We start from the raw sequence: 18,543 nt of genomic DNA, 5'->3' as shown, positions 1-18,543 counted from the left end.
AAAATAGGGATCTCACCTTGTTGGCTGTCCTTAAAGGGGTTGTCCCATCACAAGGATTCTATCTATACTGCTAGTTTATGTTGATTTAAGACTTTTCCTAAATGCATTGCTTTATCAAAACTGCTTTGGCCGCTATCTTAATTTATTTACTTCATTGTTTACACTCTGTTTCTATGGCCTTGGGATTATCTGCTCATTTTTCAAGTGACATAGCTGCCTGCTCTCAGGGGGGGAAGGAGGGGCTGGGAGCAGCTCTGAGCTGTTTGTGTCTGATAAGTAGCAGAGCTTCTCAGATAGGGGAGGTGAGATCTCTGGGATTTCTGAGCTCTTATCAGTCGGTTTAATTGAATTTGGCTGATAAGGGCTGAGATAGGGAGTCTGTTACCTCTGTATGTAATGCAAGTTGACTCAAATCCAGCTCTGCTACATCAGCTTCATGCTGTGGTAATTCATTTACAACCAATCCTGTGCAAGTGAAACCCCGCCCACCAAGGTGCCGAGAGAAGCAGGAAGTGAAGAGAGCACAACAGCCTGCAGGTTAGTGAATAAGCGTCATGGGAATACCCCTTTAAGTACCCTTCTGAAGGGAAGGGAGAATTCTGGCCAGGAAGACTATAAACACAAGACTCTGTTTCTTGTGTGAAGTTTTCTAAACATCTTCTCAGCAATCCGTTTATTTTATAGTAACAGCTCTGGGACTTGCCTTTACATATTTTATCCAATGAGAATGGTGCCTTTAGGGTGTCGCTTCCAACCAGAACCAGCAGTATATGATGCATACATACATTAACATAACAGCCAAAAGAAGCCTTGATCTATGCGCACATAGGACATCTATCTCAGATCATACACAAATACACATCAGCAATTACCAATCATAATGAAATCATATTTAACCCTATATGCACTGAACAGGTTGCCATTTCGACAGCGCCACACTTGTCCATGGACTGTGTCTAGTATTGCAGCTGGAACAGTACAATACCTGTAAAAACCCATTACCTTATTTTCTCTAATCTAGGGCAACCCCGTTAAAGGAGACTTGACATTTTGTACATGAAGTCCTATCTTGATGCAGCATGTTGTAGACCAGGAGGCGCTGACTAGTTTGATTTATAGTTTTGTGGTCTATATTTAGTATGACCAGTGATATTGATATAAACCTCAGGTCCTTCTTGATCAGTTAACCAGTGGGCGGTCCTAAGCAGTGATTGGCAGCTGCAAAACTGTGTCATTGAGTAGCACCGCCCACTGGACTCCTAAGCCAAGAATGAGCAGGAACATAAATGAATAAAATACAAGTTATTCTGAGATCAATATCTCAATCTGTTTAGTTCCTCCTGTTCTATAACATGATGACGGCAGATCGGACTGTATTTTCGTAGTGACGGGTTCCCTTTAAATCCTTTCAGTAGGTGAAACAGCTTTTTCTTGCCCTTTTCTTAGTGGGATGAAAGAATAGCTCTAGAAATAGAAGTAATATCGAGCTTTCAATTATCCGTCTCCCTTTAGAACAAATCCAGCTATGGACACAAAAAAAAAAAATCCTGCTAGGTGTGAACTGGGCCCATCATCTCTGATCTCATTTGTCCCGATGTGTTCCAGACATAGTAATTCAATCACTGCCACAGTCACTTTGTTTCCTCGGATTTCGGCTTTATCGGCATCTTCTTATGTACAGAGGCTGCCGAGAGTTGTGGTAGAAGCCTTGAGTCGTCCATTAAGCTGCCGTTTTAACTTCTCCTTCCGTCTGGCGTCCCCGTTCGTTTAATATCTGGTAATCATTCTCCATGGCCGAGACTTCTGCAGATCATTACTATTTTCATCCCTCTCTTCTATTAGATTAATCCCGTTGAGCCGAGTGTAAATCATGCCCATCCGACTTCATCTATCCTCGCTCGCCTCTCCGTTTTTTAATTTGTCCTGCTTCCTCTTGTTTGTTTTCTGTTATTTTTCACCCACAGCTTCTTATCTTATGAATATTTTTTGTCAGCGTCGTGCTTTCTTCCCTGCCTTTAATGTAGAAGAAGGATCCTCGCAGATATGTCACAGGAGCCGCTCGCTGTTCGAGCCTTTTTCAAAGGCAGATATTTATTCATGACCACAGAAGGCACTTGCTCCCGTCCTCTGTTCTACGCAGCCGTTGTATCTGCTAAAAATACTGATAAATTGGCCTAGCGCCTGGCCGATTGGAATTATCAAGGGGAGACCGCCATCCGCCATTCTCTTTGAAGCAATGATAATCTGAGATGAGCTGGTCAGTTCACGACTTGTTGCTTTACGCCACTTACCTAGAAACACATTTTGCAAGACAAGCGGCTATACCACTGACCGGTACAAAGGTGCATGTGATATGGCCGCCCACCGTGCAGAAGAAGCCAGCCCCAGCTCATTAACCCGCAATAGTGTTGTGTTAGGACTTGTCACAGGATTTTTTATAGTGTGAATAGCTCCTTTGATGTTCTTCAGCAACAGATTGAATCATTAGAAGACATGTTGTTAAATGACATCCGCGGGGCTTTGGATCCTGCAGACTTTTTTTTTTAAATACAACAAATAAGAAAATTGGATATCCAAAGAAATTTAGACAAAATATATTCAGATATTGACATCTCCTTTAATCTTACAGACGCAAGAGAGAATAAGATCTAAAATGTATGCGAGCTTTTCAAGTTTCTGTGTGTGGATATGCAAGACAAAAAGGAAGAATAAAAATACTGTACCGAAAAAAAAGGAGTCATGGTGTAAAGCAGGACTTTTTCTTTTTGGGACCACGTAACGCCAGTGAGGACCACATTAAGCCAGTGAGTACCACATTAAGCCAGTGAGTACCACATTAAGCCAGTGAGGACCACGTAACGCCACTGAGGACCACGTAACGCCTGTGAGGACCACATTAAGCCAGTGAGGACCACGTAACGCCAGTGAGGACCACATTAAGCCAGTGAGGACCATGTAACGCCAGTGAGGGCCATGCAACGCCAGTGAGGTCCACGTAACGCCAGTGAGGACCACGCAACACCAATGAGGACCACGTAACGCCAGTGAGGACCACGTAACACCAGTCAGGACCACGTAATGCCAGTGAGGACCACGTAACACCAGTGAGGACCATGTTAGAAGATGAATTTTATATGTGTTAAAAAGAGACAACAAAAACTATTAGAAACTAAAATAATGTTTCTACTGGAGGACCAGAAAAGGGTATTCTCCATAAGACCTGTCCTTGGAACATTGTAGATAATACAGTCTGTAAAGGTCAAGTCATTGATGGTAGTTGTGGCATCTGCTTTAAGACCTCCAAGTCATCAACACCATCTCTTCTCAATGTGTTCATTATAAGATTTCTACTTACACTCATGGTTTAGCTTTTGGAATAGTGTTATGGTCATGTACTGGGGATGTATATTCCTCAAGATATAATTTATTTGTCCCTCGGGAGCATGGAATATAGAACCTAATAGATTTCCCGGTTTGAAACCCTGAACCCCCACAAGGAAGAATGTATTTTGGTGCAGAAAATCTCCAGATTCCAGGAGTACAAGCCAGAAGACAAGACAAGAATGTAGTCAGGAATGAAGCCAAGGAGCCAAGTCAGGAGTAGAAAAAACAGATATCAGATGGACAATCCAAGGAGTGAAACAAACTAAAATACCGATACAAGGTCAGAATTGAGAGTCCATCCAATAAAACAGCACAAGGAACTAGAGCCATAGCAAGAATGAACCAGAGTTATCAGGCAATGCATTACAGGGCAATTAAATTAGACCACCAGGTCATCTTTGACCACCAGATCGCTTTCCTTATTAACTGGACGCCATGTGCATCTACAACAGAAGAGTCGCGGGCCAAAATAGCAGGACATGTTGAAGTACAAGAAATGAAGCAAAAGTGAAGGAACCCAATGTTGGCAAGGGCTGGAACATGGCTGAAACTTGGCCAAATGAGAGAAGAGAAGAGTTCTACCATGTTTGATCTGGCATGGTGCACTTGATATGTTCAAGGGCGGTTATAGACAACATTGCGGTATTGTCTCCTCACTCTTTTGAAGACGGATAATGCGTACTATGCTCTTAATATAGACTTCTATGACTTGGCTGTTGTAATGAATGGCAATACTCTAGTCATTCTTACCAAGAACAAAGGAGCTGGTTCTCGAAGGATTTTCATTAGGTCTTCAGAGTCCTCCCATGTTCAGAGATAGCTGTAGGGTCTCCATACTTATTAATTTCTCTGTAGATTTCTGAATGGTCATTCTAACAGAGTAATTTAGCTGAAGTGCAGATGGAATCCGTCTCATTGCTGGCATGCTAGGCATAATTTAATCAGGAAAAATTACCTGGACTCATCATCCATTAAAGGAAGGATTAGAGATTGGCACTCATCGATCCTCGGAAGAATTACACTTAAATCAAAACGACTTGCTCCTATACAGTCGAAATGAACACTTCATCATTACATATTTCTTGGCCCTTGAGGAAACCATTTCCTATAAGAGATGGAAAATTATAAATGAGAAAACTTAATGACATTTGTGACATCTCAAGTCATACCATTCAAAGAAGTTTAGACACCCCAGGTACAGATGGTGGGTCCTCCAGAGAACAATTGGTGCAGGAATGGTTTAGTTCATTGTCTCAATGAAAAACGTGGGTTCATTATGTTTAAACCTTAGGGGTTCTCTAAGTGCTCATTCACACTAAAGTATTCAACAGGCTATATGACTGTATATAGACTATATATAGACTTTATACTGTCTCTATATATATAAACTATATGAAGACCTGCTGATGAGCCGCAATGGGTGGTCAAACATTTCTCCTTCCTACAGCGCCTGCTAAGGGAGAAATATGGTTTCACATGGCACCCAATTTAATGAATACCTAACCATGTAATGCGTGGTTGGGAGAGATGTAGCTACTTTTTGTAGCAATATGGAGTTAAAGGGGATGTCCAGGCTAAAATATTGGTTGGGGTCTAATGCCCAACACCCCCACTGATCAGCTGTTCACAGAGAATGGAGCTGGAAGCAGACAGCGCTGTTCTCTGTGTAGTGGTGGAATTAAGTCACTGAATGGATGCTGACCTGCAGTAACCTGGTTTGACCACTACACAGGGTACGGAGCTACTTCCAGCTCCATTCTTTGTGCATCCGCTGCTTAGAACAGCTGATTGGTGGCGGTGTTGTGTCAGACCCCCTCTGATCTAATATGGATGACCTCTTAGCTTATCACGATTTTCAACCAAGAAAACCCCTTTAAGGACCAGGATATGTTCTAACTTGGGCAGTCCCTGTTAAATTTGTCCTACTTTCCTATAGTCCCTGCCGTGGATGAATGAAAGGCTTCATAGACTTGCGATCCGTCACAGCACGGTCACCTTACTGGAGTGCGTATTCCGAATCATAGTCCATTCATGGGTATTGAATAACGTGTTCAGTACAGCTGTGATCCGGAGAACCCAATTATTCCCATAATAAGCGCTGCCCACGCTTGGATCAATGAAAACTGAGAATTGTTCCTATACATGTAGGATGAAGACGACTCCACAGATAAAGCGAATGTCAATATATTTCTTATCGTCCTGTCGCTGCTGACTGTAATAACGCACAGAGGCCATTCCTAATAATGTCCCCGATCGATCAATAGGTAAACTTGTGCCGGGGGATAAAACCTAGAAAGCTTTAGGTAAAATAATGTAGAAATGTTACCTGCACAGGGTTAAAAATAAAATAGAAAAACACCCCTAATATTAATAAAAGCAAGTTTTCTTGTATCAAATTTTATATATACTGTATATGACAATTAACTACAATATATATGGAAAGTGCAGTATAGGTAAAACTTCTCAGTTCAGGAGCTCTGTATATCATACAATAGAACTGGCTGGCTTCTTTCCACCAAACATGGATCAAACATGAAACATGGATCATTTGGCCTGTTGTTCCTGATTTTCACTGATAATCAGACATGACAGAGATGTAGCAGAGCTAGGTATGTCCTCTGGCACAGCACATAGTGAGAGCGATTTATATAAGACTGCGTCTTACACATTCTCCTAAGTCAGAGATTTATCTCGCTGCATAAGATGAGAAATGCTGCCGTTGTCGGAGATCTTGGCAGTGATCTGAAGATGACTATTTTGACAAGTTCTTTGTTTATTTCCTGGTAAATGCTGCACAAATCCCGTATAGTCACAGACAGCCGCATATCAGATACATGTGTATGACAGCTCTGATTATTAGCAGAACTGTCTATTATATGGCTGCTTCTACCTATCTGCCTGTCTATCTATCCATCACCCAGAGCTGTCTGTCTCATTATCTGTCTGTATATTTTATCTATTATCTATCTATCTATCTATCTATCTATCTATCTATCTATCTATCTATCTATCTATCTATCTATCTATCTATCTATCTATCTATCTATCTATCTATCTATCTATCTATCTCCCATCTCTATCTATCTATCTATCTATCTATCTATCTATCTATCTATCTATCTATCATCTATCTCATCTATCTATCTATCTATCTATCTCCTATCTATCTATCTATCTATCTATCTATCTATCTATCTATCTATCTATCTATCAGGTTCTGTTACTAATAAAACCAGAGATACAGCCATTTGAAGTGTCCGTCCCCTATGATAAATGTTTCAGCTCTCCATACTGCATCGTGTACAGGTATACAGACAGTCTCCTGGCATTGCTTAGTTAGAGCATTGCTAATGGGAATGCTAATAGATACAGTGAACCGTGGTTTTTTTTTTTGTTTTTTTTAATACTTTTTGTTTTATTTTTCTGTTCTATTATGAGTATTATTACTGCCCTCCTATATTATTTACAATGTATTATCCACAGATTATCGACTACACAAATAGAGGAGCGAGCAAAATCCCTTGGCCTGTTTGACACTTTAAAAACAGACCCCGAAGCTTTCTATGAGCACATGGCCAAATATGTGTACCCCACCATCGAGGGCCGAGACCACCAAAGGCTGCTGTATTATTTCACACTCCTGGAGAACTGCGGCTGCTCGCAATATATCAAGCACATCATCAAGCCCGATTCTCATATCAAACTGCTAAAGAAGCTGAAGGCCGTGGCATCAGGTATGTACAGGGACCAAGCGGCCGGCCTGGCACAGGTGGCAATACAGCTACCGGCTACATACATGACATGAAACCTCCTGGTGTATACATACTGTCTATGGAGCAAAGCTGACTACGCCGCTTAGCATTTACAATGTATTTTAATATTTATAATATATATTATAAATATTAAAATACATTGTAAATGCTATATTTATATATATATATATGTATATGTATATATATATATATATCTCCCTATATTATAAAAATGAATTTCTGTCTGTCTGTCTGTCTGTGCTCTAATGCGAACCAAACGACTGGTCCGATCTTCACCAAATTTGGTACAGAGATACTTCAGGTATCCGGGAAGGTTTAAGACGAGACTCCAACTCACTCGGACGTACCGTTGTGATACAGATACAGCATTCCAAACACAGTGCCCCCCCCCTTAGCCAATACAAACCTGCAAGACTTTCACTCATATTCCAACTGCAATACACACGGTCACTCCACATGCACAATACAACACTGATACCCAAACTGAGATACACGCATCAGAGGATTAGATACACAGATCAGCACACAGTATCACACACCAGAGGATTAGATACACGGGTCTGCACAGAGTCCCACAAACCAGAGAATTAAATACGCATTTCTGCACACAGTTCCACACACTGAAGGATTTGATACGTGCATCTGCACACAGTTCCACATGCCGAAGGATTAGATACAGGCGTCTACACACAGTTCCACACTCCAGAGGATTAGATACGCGCGTCTGCACACATTTGTACACGCCATAGGATTAGATACACACATCTGCACAGAGTACCACATGCCTTAGGATTAGATACGCGCGTCTGCACACAGTTGTACATGCCATAGGATTAGATACACACGTCTACACACAGTTCTACACTCCAGAGGATTAGATACGCGCGTCTGCACACAGTTGTACATGCCATAGGATTAGATACACACGTCTACACACAGTTCTACACTCCAGAGGATTAGATACGCGCGTCTGCACACAGTTGTACACGCCATAGAATTAGATACACGCGTCTGCACACAGTACCACATGCAGTAGGATTAGATACGCGACTCTTCACACAGTACCACACAGGGGAGGATTAGATACGTGTGTGCACACAGTATCACACTTTGGAGGATTAGATACATGCCTCTGCACACAGTACCACAAGCCAGAGAATTAGATACGCGTCTCAGCACACAGTATCACACGGGGGAGGATTAGATACGCGCCTCTTCACACAATACCACACGGGAGGATTAGATACGTGCATCTGAACACAGTACCACACGGGAGGATTAGATACAGGCCTCTGCATACAGTACCACATGCCAGAGAATTAGATACGCATCTCAGCACACAGTTCCACATGGGGGAGGATTAGATATGCACATCTGCACACAGTACCACACGCCGGAGTCATTAGATACGCGCGTCTGCACACAGTTTCACTTACTGGAGGATTAGATTCGCGCCTCTTCACACAATATCACATGGGGAGGATTAGATATGTGCATCTGCACAAAGTACCACACCAACAAGGATTGGATAATTGCATCTAAACACAGTACTACACGGGGAAGGATTAGATACAGCTTTACTCCAGGTATCCATAACAACTGATCACAGGTTTTTCACTGACATCCAAAATGAGATACACATAATCACATGACGCTTATGGACATACACACAAACAGCATACAAAATACACCAGTGCAAAATTGGACAATTCTTATGGGACCAGTACACAAACATAAATTGTAATATACCCGTGCGAAGCCGGGTCCTCCCTCTAATATATATATATATATATATCTCCCTATATTATAAAAATGAATTTCTGTCTGTCTGTCTGTGCTCTAATGCGAACCAAACGACTGGACCGATCTTCACCAAATTTGGTACAGAGATACTTCAGGTATCCGGGAAGGTTTAAGACGAGACTCCAACTCACTCGGACGTACCGTTGCTGAGATACAGCATTTCAAACACAGTGCCCCCCCCCCTTAGCCAATACAAACCTGCAAGACTTTCACTCATATTCCAACTGCAATACATATGGTCACTCCACATGCACAATACAACACTGATATCCAAGCTGAGATACACGCATCAGAGGATTAGATACACAGATCAGCAAACAGTATCACACTCCAGAAGATTAGATACATGCGTCTGCACACAGTCCCACAAACCAGAGGATTAAATACGCACTTCTGCACACAGTTCCACACACTGAAGGATTTGATACGTGCGTCTGCACACAGTTCCACATGCCGAAGGATTAGATACACGCGTCTGCACAAAGTACCACGCCCCGGGGGATTGGATACATGCGTCTGCACACAGTACCACATGCCAAAGGATTGGATACACGCATCTGCACACAGTTCCACGCACCAGAGCATAAGATTTGCACGTCTGCACACAGTACCACATGTCGTCGGATTAGATATGTGTTTCTACACACAGTTCCCCACGCCGTAGGATTAGATACGCGCCTCTTCACACAATACCACACAGGGGAGGATTAGATACGTGTGTCTGCACACAGTACCACACTTTGGAGGATTAGATACATGCCTCTGCACACAGTACCACAAGTCAGAGAATTAGAATTAGAGTGCGTCTCAGCACACAGTACCACACGGGGGAGGATTAGATACGCTCATCTGCACATAGTACCACATGCCAGAGGATTAGATACGCGCATCTGCACACAGTACCACACAGGAGAGGATTAGATACGCACATCTGCACACAGTACCACATGCCGTAGGATTAGATACGCGCGTCTACACACAGTTCCACACGCAATAGGATTAGATACACGCCTCTTCACACAATACCACACGGGAGGATTAGATACGTGTGCCTGAATACAGTACCACACTTTGGAGGATTAGATACATGCCTCTGCACACAGTACCACAAGCCAGAGAATTAGATACGCGTCTCAGCACACAGTACCACACAGGGAGGATTAGATACGAGCGTCTGCACACAGTAACACATGCCGTAGGATTAGATACGTGCGTCTACACACAGTTCCACATGCCGCAGGATTAGGTACGTGCCTCTTAACACAATACCACACAGTTGAGGATTAGATACGTGTGTCTGCACACAGTACCACAAGCCAGAGAATTAGATACGTGTCTAAGCACACAGTACAACACGGGGAGGATTAGATACGCGCGTCTGCACAAAGTACCACATGCCTCAGGATTAGATATGTGCCTCTTCACACAATACCACACAGGGGAGGATTAGATACGTGTGTCTGCACACAGTACCACACTTTGGAGGATTAGATATATGCCTCTGTACACAGTACCACAAGCCAGAGAATTAGATACGCGTCTCAGCACTCAGTACCACACGCCAGAGGATTAGATACGCGCATCTGCACACAGTACCACATGCCGTAGGATTAGATACACGCGTCTACACACAGTTACACACGCCGTAGGGTTAGATACGCGCCTTTTCACACAATACCACACAAGGGAGGATTAGATACGCACATCTGCACACAGTTCAACACACCAGAGGATTAGATAAGCACGTCTGCACACAGTACTACATGCCGTAGGATTAGATACACGCGTCTGCTTACAGTTCCACATGCCAGACGATGAGATACGCACGTCTTCACACAGTTGTACACGCCATAGGATTAGATACATGCGTCTGCATACAGTACCACACGACAGAGAATTAGATACGCGCGTCTGCACACAGTACCACACAAAAAAGGATTAGATACTTGCGTCTAAACATAGTTCTACACGGGGAAGGATTAGATACAGCTTTACTCCAGGTATCCATAACAACTGATCACAGGTTTTTCACTGATATCCAAAATGAGATACACATAATCACATGACGCTCATGGACATACACACAAACCACATACAAAATACACCAGTGCAAAATTGGGCAAATCTTATGGGGCCACTACACAAACATAAATTGTAATATACCCGTGCGAAGCCGGGTCCTCCCTCTAGTATATATATATATATATATATATATATATATATATATATATATATATATATATATATAATGAATGTCTAGTTTTAACGCTATACATACATATATATATATATATATATATATATATATATATATGTCTAGTAGTGTAATTGTTTTCAGCCCACACGTTATAGTCTCCTGGTCCGTCGTCTCTACTTACCTGAACAGAAAGTGATAATGAAGTGTTGCTTCTTCAGAAACACTTTGTAGACATCTCGTGCGGTTACATGTCAGCAGAAGGCAAGTACATCTGGCTTCTTACCTGTTAGAGTAACACATCCAGCATCTCTGAGTCCCAACGGCAACACCTAGCGAGGAAATTGTCTTTCTGTCATTGTAAACTAGATACGAGAGAAGAATCTGACTGTGAAAGAGACATACTCTGTTTATTCTTGCACATTCTGATGCTGTGAAGTTGAGTTTGTCATCTACCTTTGAGTTTGTTGGGTGCCACAGAGTCAATCCAATTGACTCGCTCCAATTTTTTGGCAGAGCTCGGTCGCTCCCATTTAGCACATTCAGGTTGTTCCAGTTTGGCGCGGTTAAGTCGCTCCAATTTTGCAAAGCAGAATTGCTCCGGTTTAACAGGGCTGAGTTACTGTAGGTTAGAACTGCACATAAGCAATATTGGACATAGAAGTAGAGTAATAAATTTTCACTGTATCTCTATGGTATTGTATCGCAACATATGTGAAGCTATATTTGAAGAAAATCAATTGAAGTCAGAAGAAACTGTGATGCGCATTTGACATATCTGTGTTCTTACAGCCAAATTACAGCTCTAAAAAAAAAGGTCACATGACAGTAGTCGCAGACAGGTTACACAACTGTTTTATGGGAAAAATATTCAAATCTGTTTCCCAAGATGTAAATAGGAAAACAGTGCCTCTGCTTGCTGCCCTCTAGGGGTAGCTCCCTTGAACATCATGCCCAACTTTTCCAACAAGCCTTTACTGCTATGATGCTAGATTTAGCCAAATCAATATCCCAACTGTGGACAGCGCTGTTTCAATCTCGTTGGATCTCATCAGCACAGCGTAGGGAAACTGATTTGGTAGAGATGAGAGACTTCTAGACCAGGTTCTTGCGATATTATCACTCCTTAAGGAGAGATCACCCTCACAGGCGTGTATGGAGACTTACAAAAGCCTTTTTCGCTCCACTGGGGGAATTATGGGGAAAATATGCAAATCTGTTTCACAGCTGTGCTGAGGAGATCAAACCAGATCGAAACAGTGCTGTCCACAGCTGGGATATTGAGTTGACTAAATCCCGCTTCATAGCAGTAAAGGCTTGTTGAAAAAGTCGGACATAATGTTCAAGGGAGCTACCCCTAGAGGGCAGCAAGCAGAGGCACTGTTTACCTATTTACATCTTGGGAAACGTATTTACATATTTTTCCCATAATTCCCCCAGTGGAGTGAAAAAGGCTTTTGTAAGTCTCCATACACACCTGTAAAGGTGATCTCTCCTTAAGGAGTGATAAGATCCCCACAGCTGTTTTAATCATGTGAATTGGTAAACAAGTAGCTCCATTTTAGAAGATACAAATTGGATTTTGCTTAAAGGGTACCTGATTTTTCCTCTAAAGTTGAAATATGTGCAGGGTCTTACTGCACAGTCTGTTCTTTATTTTTATGTAGATTGTGAGTCCTATATAGGGATCTGCATTTTCTTTTTCCTATCAGTATGTCTTTGTAGAATGGGAGGAAATCCACGCAAACACGGGGAGAACATACAAACTCCTTGCAGATGTTGTTCCTGGCAAGATTCGAGCACAGGACTCCTGCGATGCAAGGCCGCTGTGCTAACCACTGAGCCACCGTGCTGCCTCTTGGACAGTCTGTTCTATGACTGTATAAGCCTTTGCAGGTGTCCTATCGGTTTTTCTGCGGCTAATAAACACATTATGTCTGCAGTATATTTTCCATTTCTGTCCAGGCTGTGGAGCGTACATCAAAGAGTAGTTTCCCTCTTTCCCTATCCATTACTGATAATATTGGTTTCTTTATATGGAATTCTGCCAGAAGTAACTGTTCAATAGCAAACAAATATCTGAGAAAAGCTCAAGTGACCAAAATATAGGAGATCCAGGGAAACTGAACTGCAGATACATGCAGGGATGCAGAGCACAGTATAAACCTGTCTTTGAGTACAGTCAGGAAAGCTGCTTGCTGTCTGTGAACGTTGCCCCAGTTTACCAGGGTGAAATAGCTATAAGTCGATAGACCAGAATGTTTTAGATTTAGGAGAACTGAACATGTCTGGTTTAGAATTTGTGTTTTGCTGGAACTCATTTTTCTATGAAAAGTTTATCCTAACTCGCATATCACTAAATACAATTTCAGACTCAGCTCTGCTACATCTCTAGCATGTACGGTAGTAAATCATCTTGTGCTTTCATTTGTCTTTCACAGGTCTGGATTATAAGAGAATGACAGATGCCAATCTGAACCCCCTGGAGACGCTGGCACCCGTGCTCACCAGTCAAAATGTACTCGCTATTTCCAAGCTAGCCACAAGGATCCCAGATTTGGATGGGAACATGCTGACCTCTAGTTCTGTGCATGCAGCATGGCTAAAGAAAGTCTTCTGGAACGGTGACCCACAGCTTCTCAAGGAAGCCCCACAGACTGTGGCCGACTGGTCCCAAGCCTACGACATCTGCAGGAAATACTTTGACAGACTGACGCCCAATGATTTGGTTGTATTTATTGATGAAATCACGTTCTCCCCACGTGCTGTTGGCAAGGTAATGTCCACTGATGTCAATGAGTGACTTGGCGCTCCACTCGTACTTCTTAGGATAGGCCATCAGTGGGGGTCTGGCTCTCGGCACCCCTTCTCATCAGCTCTTTACAGGGAGGCTGTCTTCATATTAGCAGCAGAAATACTGATAGGACATCATGTATGAAGACTTGATAGTCATAGAGCAAGAAACTGTAGAAGTTTCATGAAAACCCAGGTACCCATTAAAGGGATTCTACCACTAAACCAACATTTCTTCTAATTACCACGTCGGAATAGCCTTACTTTTAGACGTGGTCTCCGCAACACCGTTCTTTAGAAATACCGGTTTTAACCAGTATGCAAATGAGTTCTCTGCAGCAATGAGGGCGGGCCCCAGCGCTCAAACGGTGATAGGGCGTCCCCACTACTGCGCGAGAGCTCACTCCAGCGACGCCTCCATTTTCAGCTGCAATCCCGCCTCTTCTGTCTTCCGTCTCTGTCCAACCTCTGACGCCTGCGCAGTACACTCCTGTATTGAACTACAAGAGCAAGAGTGGCCTCCCAAAAAGGAACGGTGCCGCTGAGACCATGTCTAAAGGCAAGAGACGAATAGCCGTTCTTAAGGCTATTCCGACTGGTAATTAGAAAAAATGTTGGTTTAATGGTAGAATCCCTTTAAGGGTGCACTCGACATCCCACTTGACCACCAGTCACAGAGCGGATTCCATACATATTAATAAGAGTTAAGTGTTCACGACCCCTCTGCATTGTAGTATTATCCTGTCATTATTGTGAGTGACTGTATATAATAGGTCTACAGAGGTGGGAAGTTAATATCTCATTTCTCGCCACTTGACTGATGCCTGAAAGCTCGGAGCAGGGTGTTACATATGGATGAACCTACAGAATGAGATCTAATGACAGGTATGAGATCTTTATAGGACACTGGGGACAAGTAAGGCCATCTCTACACAGAACATGATGTTTAGTTATAGAGGGTTTAGCGGTGGTATATAATATACTATTAGAATACATGTGTGTTAATGGTAATATCCACCACAATAATGTATTAATATACAACCTGTTTATCTTGTTCGATAAAGGCTTTGAAACTTTTTTACTAAAACTGCTTCTATGAAAACTGAATTACATCCTGGACAATAGATTTCCATATTTTTTACCCAGAATCCCTAGCGGAGCAGGAATGACTTGTAAGTCTCCGTACACCTATGTAGGCACACACTCTCCCTAATGTGTATGATTATCCCCTGACCCTGGTCTATAATCTCTCACTCTGTCAAATCAGTATCCCTGCGCTATGCTGAGGAGGTCCAAAAGACCGAAACAGCGCTGTCCATAGCTGGGAATCTGTTCTTTTTGGAATAGAAATACTAATTTGGCAATTGAATCCACATCATGTTTGTAGGCTTATTAACTGAGTTGTGCATGATGTTAAGCATACAGAGGCACTGTTCTCTTAATTACATCCTGGAGAATAGATTTGCATATTTTTTACCTAGGACCGAGCTTGTAATACCAAGCACAGCCACTTTGCAATGGGCGGCGCTGTGCTTGGTCAGGAATGAAGAAGACGCAGCATACAATATCATAATTCTGGATATCCCTTTAAATAACTTTTTAAAGATGAAAACAGCAGAGCTCGCTGAGTGCCAAGAAGCAGATACTTTGGTGCGATGCTCACAGATGACCTGAATCCTACTGAATGCCTTGAATATTCATGTACAGATCCCTCAAGTGTCTACCCCGGCCCTGTATATAATGCTCAGCACCCCGAGTGTCTTTAGTATTACTTTCCATCTCCGTAGTTGTCATCTGGCAATTAAAGTGTTATTTTGTATTATTATTATTATTTTTTTTTTCCAGTCGTTTTCTTAGTACATGTTACTTGCAAGTTGCCGTCTCTGTTTAAGGATGGAAACTTACAGAGGGCCATGTTGGCTTCTCCATCAGACGTGTGGGCCACGTGCCCTGCAGCCTGAATACATTGGCATCATTGCTGTGCAGAGCTGTTAAATGGGCTGGAAAACCAGCTCTGAGCTCTCACGCTGCCCTACTTATAGGCTGGCAAATGCCAAAACTGCCACAGATCTGTAACACGAAGGGCACAGATAAGAAAAGGAAGGCCGGTAGAGCTGGTCTGGTTCAGAAAACCCATACAACCTCAGTCATACATATTAAGTAGTAAGTCTATGAATGAGCTGCAAGCGTTGATGTCTGTGTATGAAGCATTTGCATAGGATATATACAAAGACTGGGCCCCCTAGCAAACTTTTGACTAGGGTCCGACAGCTCCCACATGGTATAGTGTCCATTTATGGCCCCAAACATAACACCCTCTTTATCGGTGCCCACACGGTATTAAAACACCTTTACCAGCCCCTACATGGTATAACTCTCCTTTTACTGACCCTGACATTCTATAACACCCCATTTACTGGCCCCTAGACATTATACCGACCCTTTACTGGCCCTCTAAACTGCATAATACTCCATTATTGATCCTTACACAGTATAATGTCTCCTGTACTGGCCTCCAAATGGTATAATGCCCCCTTTACAGGTCCGGCATGATATAAAGGCCCTTTACTTCCACCCCACCCCCCCATATGGTATATTGCCTACGTATTGACCCCCATACAGTTTTCTGGCCTCCACATAATAAATGCCCTTTTACTTCTAACCCCCGCCCCGCACACACACAGAATTCTGCTTCTATATTGGCCTCATGCAGTAAGTGCCCCCTTTACAGACCCCCAAACAGTAAGTACCACTCAGAGTGACTTTAAACTGCTATCAATGGGGCCCATAAACTTAGAGGGTCTGGTAGGCCCAATGCTATTTTTTTTTTTTAATAGTCTGTTACCTCCTGGATTACTGCCAGGTAAGGACACTATTTACTTATTGATTCCCGGTCCTGTTCATGGCCGCCTCCACTACTTCTTCAGCCACCAGGAGGTCCCATACGTTGTGCTGAAGCAGCATGATATGGGATGCACGGGGCCCCTTGGAGGGCTGAACAGTAAGCTGAGGTGGAGGCCTAAGGTCGCGGTCCTCATAAAGGCAGCTATGGCCATAGTTTGCTACTGACTGTAGCCCTGTATGGGTACAGAACCTGTACATGTCCCAAGATTCCCAAGATTTTGGATCACAGACTTGAGTTTGCCATTTTACTAGAATGTCCCTGGAAAGTGATGTCTTGTCCTAGTGTGATACAAGATGGGAGATACTTAAAGATACTTCTTTAAGAAATACAGTAGATAACAAAGACGCCTACCATAATGCACATACTTGTGTATGATATAAGTGAGCAAATCTCCTTCACCTTCATCTGGCGTAGAGAAGCGGTGGAGTCATTACTGGAGCTTTAGTAGTGACGGATGCGGCCACCTCAATGGCTTTGTGGGCGAGTTGTGAGTCAGGTCCTTAAGCGCTCTCATCCTTCTCCTTGTAAGTTCTGGTTTGTTATTTAGACATTATTTTTCATTATTGTTTTCTAAGCACAAAAACAATATATTTTTTTTAAATTGCAAAATATTCCGTTTTTTTTGTGCTACAGTTACCCAATACAGAAGAAGCAGAGGGGTCCATGTAGGTTTATGGACATTGTGAAAATTTTTGAAATCTACAGCTGGTTTTTTTTGTTTTTTTTTTCAGGGGCATAACTTGAAAATCATAGGTCACAATGCAGAATTTTTACCAGGGCTCCCACTTATCATATGTTATCTATAATAGTCTTCTCATGTTGTATAGAGGCCTTTGGGTCTCGTAGACTCCAGGGCCTTCTAAAAAGCATAAAGTGGTAATTTCCCAACAACGACACTTATGGCACAACCACAGGATATAAAATGAATGTATGGGTTCGACAAGAATAGGGGTGAGGGGAGCCCAGCATTCAGACAAAGAAGGAGTGAAGAAGTAGTCTTTTATAGAAAATTCACCTGGTAGACCACAATGGAAAATCAGACACCAAAATTTTCCTGCCATCAGTAGAAAGATTTCTCGGTTCCATTCTCTCAAATGGGAGCTTTGAAAGAAATCCACCCAAAATTGGACAGGACACTTCTTTTCCTTTTTTAGTTAGTTGATTTTTTTCAGAAAGTGGGAAAAAAAACCAAAAACTTTTGGCTCCCATTGAAAGGAATGAGAGGCGGATCTTTGTGAGCTTAGGCCCGGTTCGCATCTGTGTTTGGACCATCTCGTTCCCCTCACCATATGAAATATGCAGAGAGAAGTCCTGCAAGTAGCACTTTTCTCTCGACATTTTTCATGTGGAAGTCAAGCTGAAATCAAACAGACCCCATTATAGTCTATGGGGTCTGCGGGTTTCCTGTAGTTAACCTCTTTTTAATGCGTATAGGTTTTCATTCTGGGGGTCCCCAAGTGGACTCCCCGAACGGAAACCTGAACGCAGATGTAAACCGGGCCTTACCCTCATGGGTAAGGAATTGGGTAAGTTTGAAATTTATTGAAACTAGTGCAAGGGAATATCAGAACAGTTATCAATGGCCCCTATAATGCCAGACGCTATCCCAAAGCTGGAGAGCCTCGGGTTGGAGAACATTGACTCCAAAAAGCATCTTCTCCCTTCTAAACAAGCAGACGACTACATCCCTA

At 42.6% G+C, this 18,543-nt stretch overlaps 1 protein-coding gene across 3 annotated transcripts in view; it reads left to right on the top strand.

The window, feature by feature from the left end:
• The window catches only part of NBAS (NBAS subunit of NRZ tethering complex), a 498,058-nt gene that overhangs the window by 344,304 nt on the left and 135,211 nt on the right, over positions 1 to 18,543 (top strand). For all 3 annotated transcript variants that reach the window (XM_075269168.1, XM_075269167.1, XM_075269169.1), the window contains 2 exons: positions 6,868 to 7,118; positions 13,596 to 13,930. In XM_075269168.1, the coding sequence (XP_075125269.1) occupies positions 6,868 to 7,118; positions 13,596 to 13,930 (586 nt within the window). The remainder of the gene's footprint in view (positions 1 to 6,867; positions 7,119 to 13,595; positions 13,931 to 18,543) is intronic.

Source organism: Leptodactylus fuscus, chromosome 3 (assembly GCF_031893055.1).
Source record: "Leptodactylus fuscus isolate aLepFus1 chromosome 3, aLepFus1.hap2, whole genome shotgun sequence".
Classification (NCBI taxonomy): Eukaryota; Metazoa; Chordata; class Amphibia; order Anura; family Leptodactylidae; genus Leptodactylus; species Leptodactylus fuscus.
The sequence above is the reverse complement of the archived record's forward strand: the minus strand, read 5'-3'. Positions and strand labels throughout refer to the sequence as shown.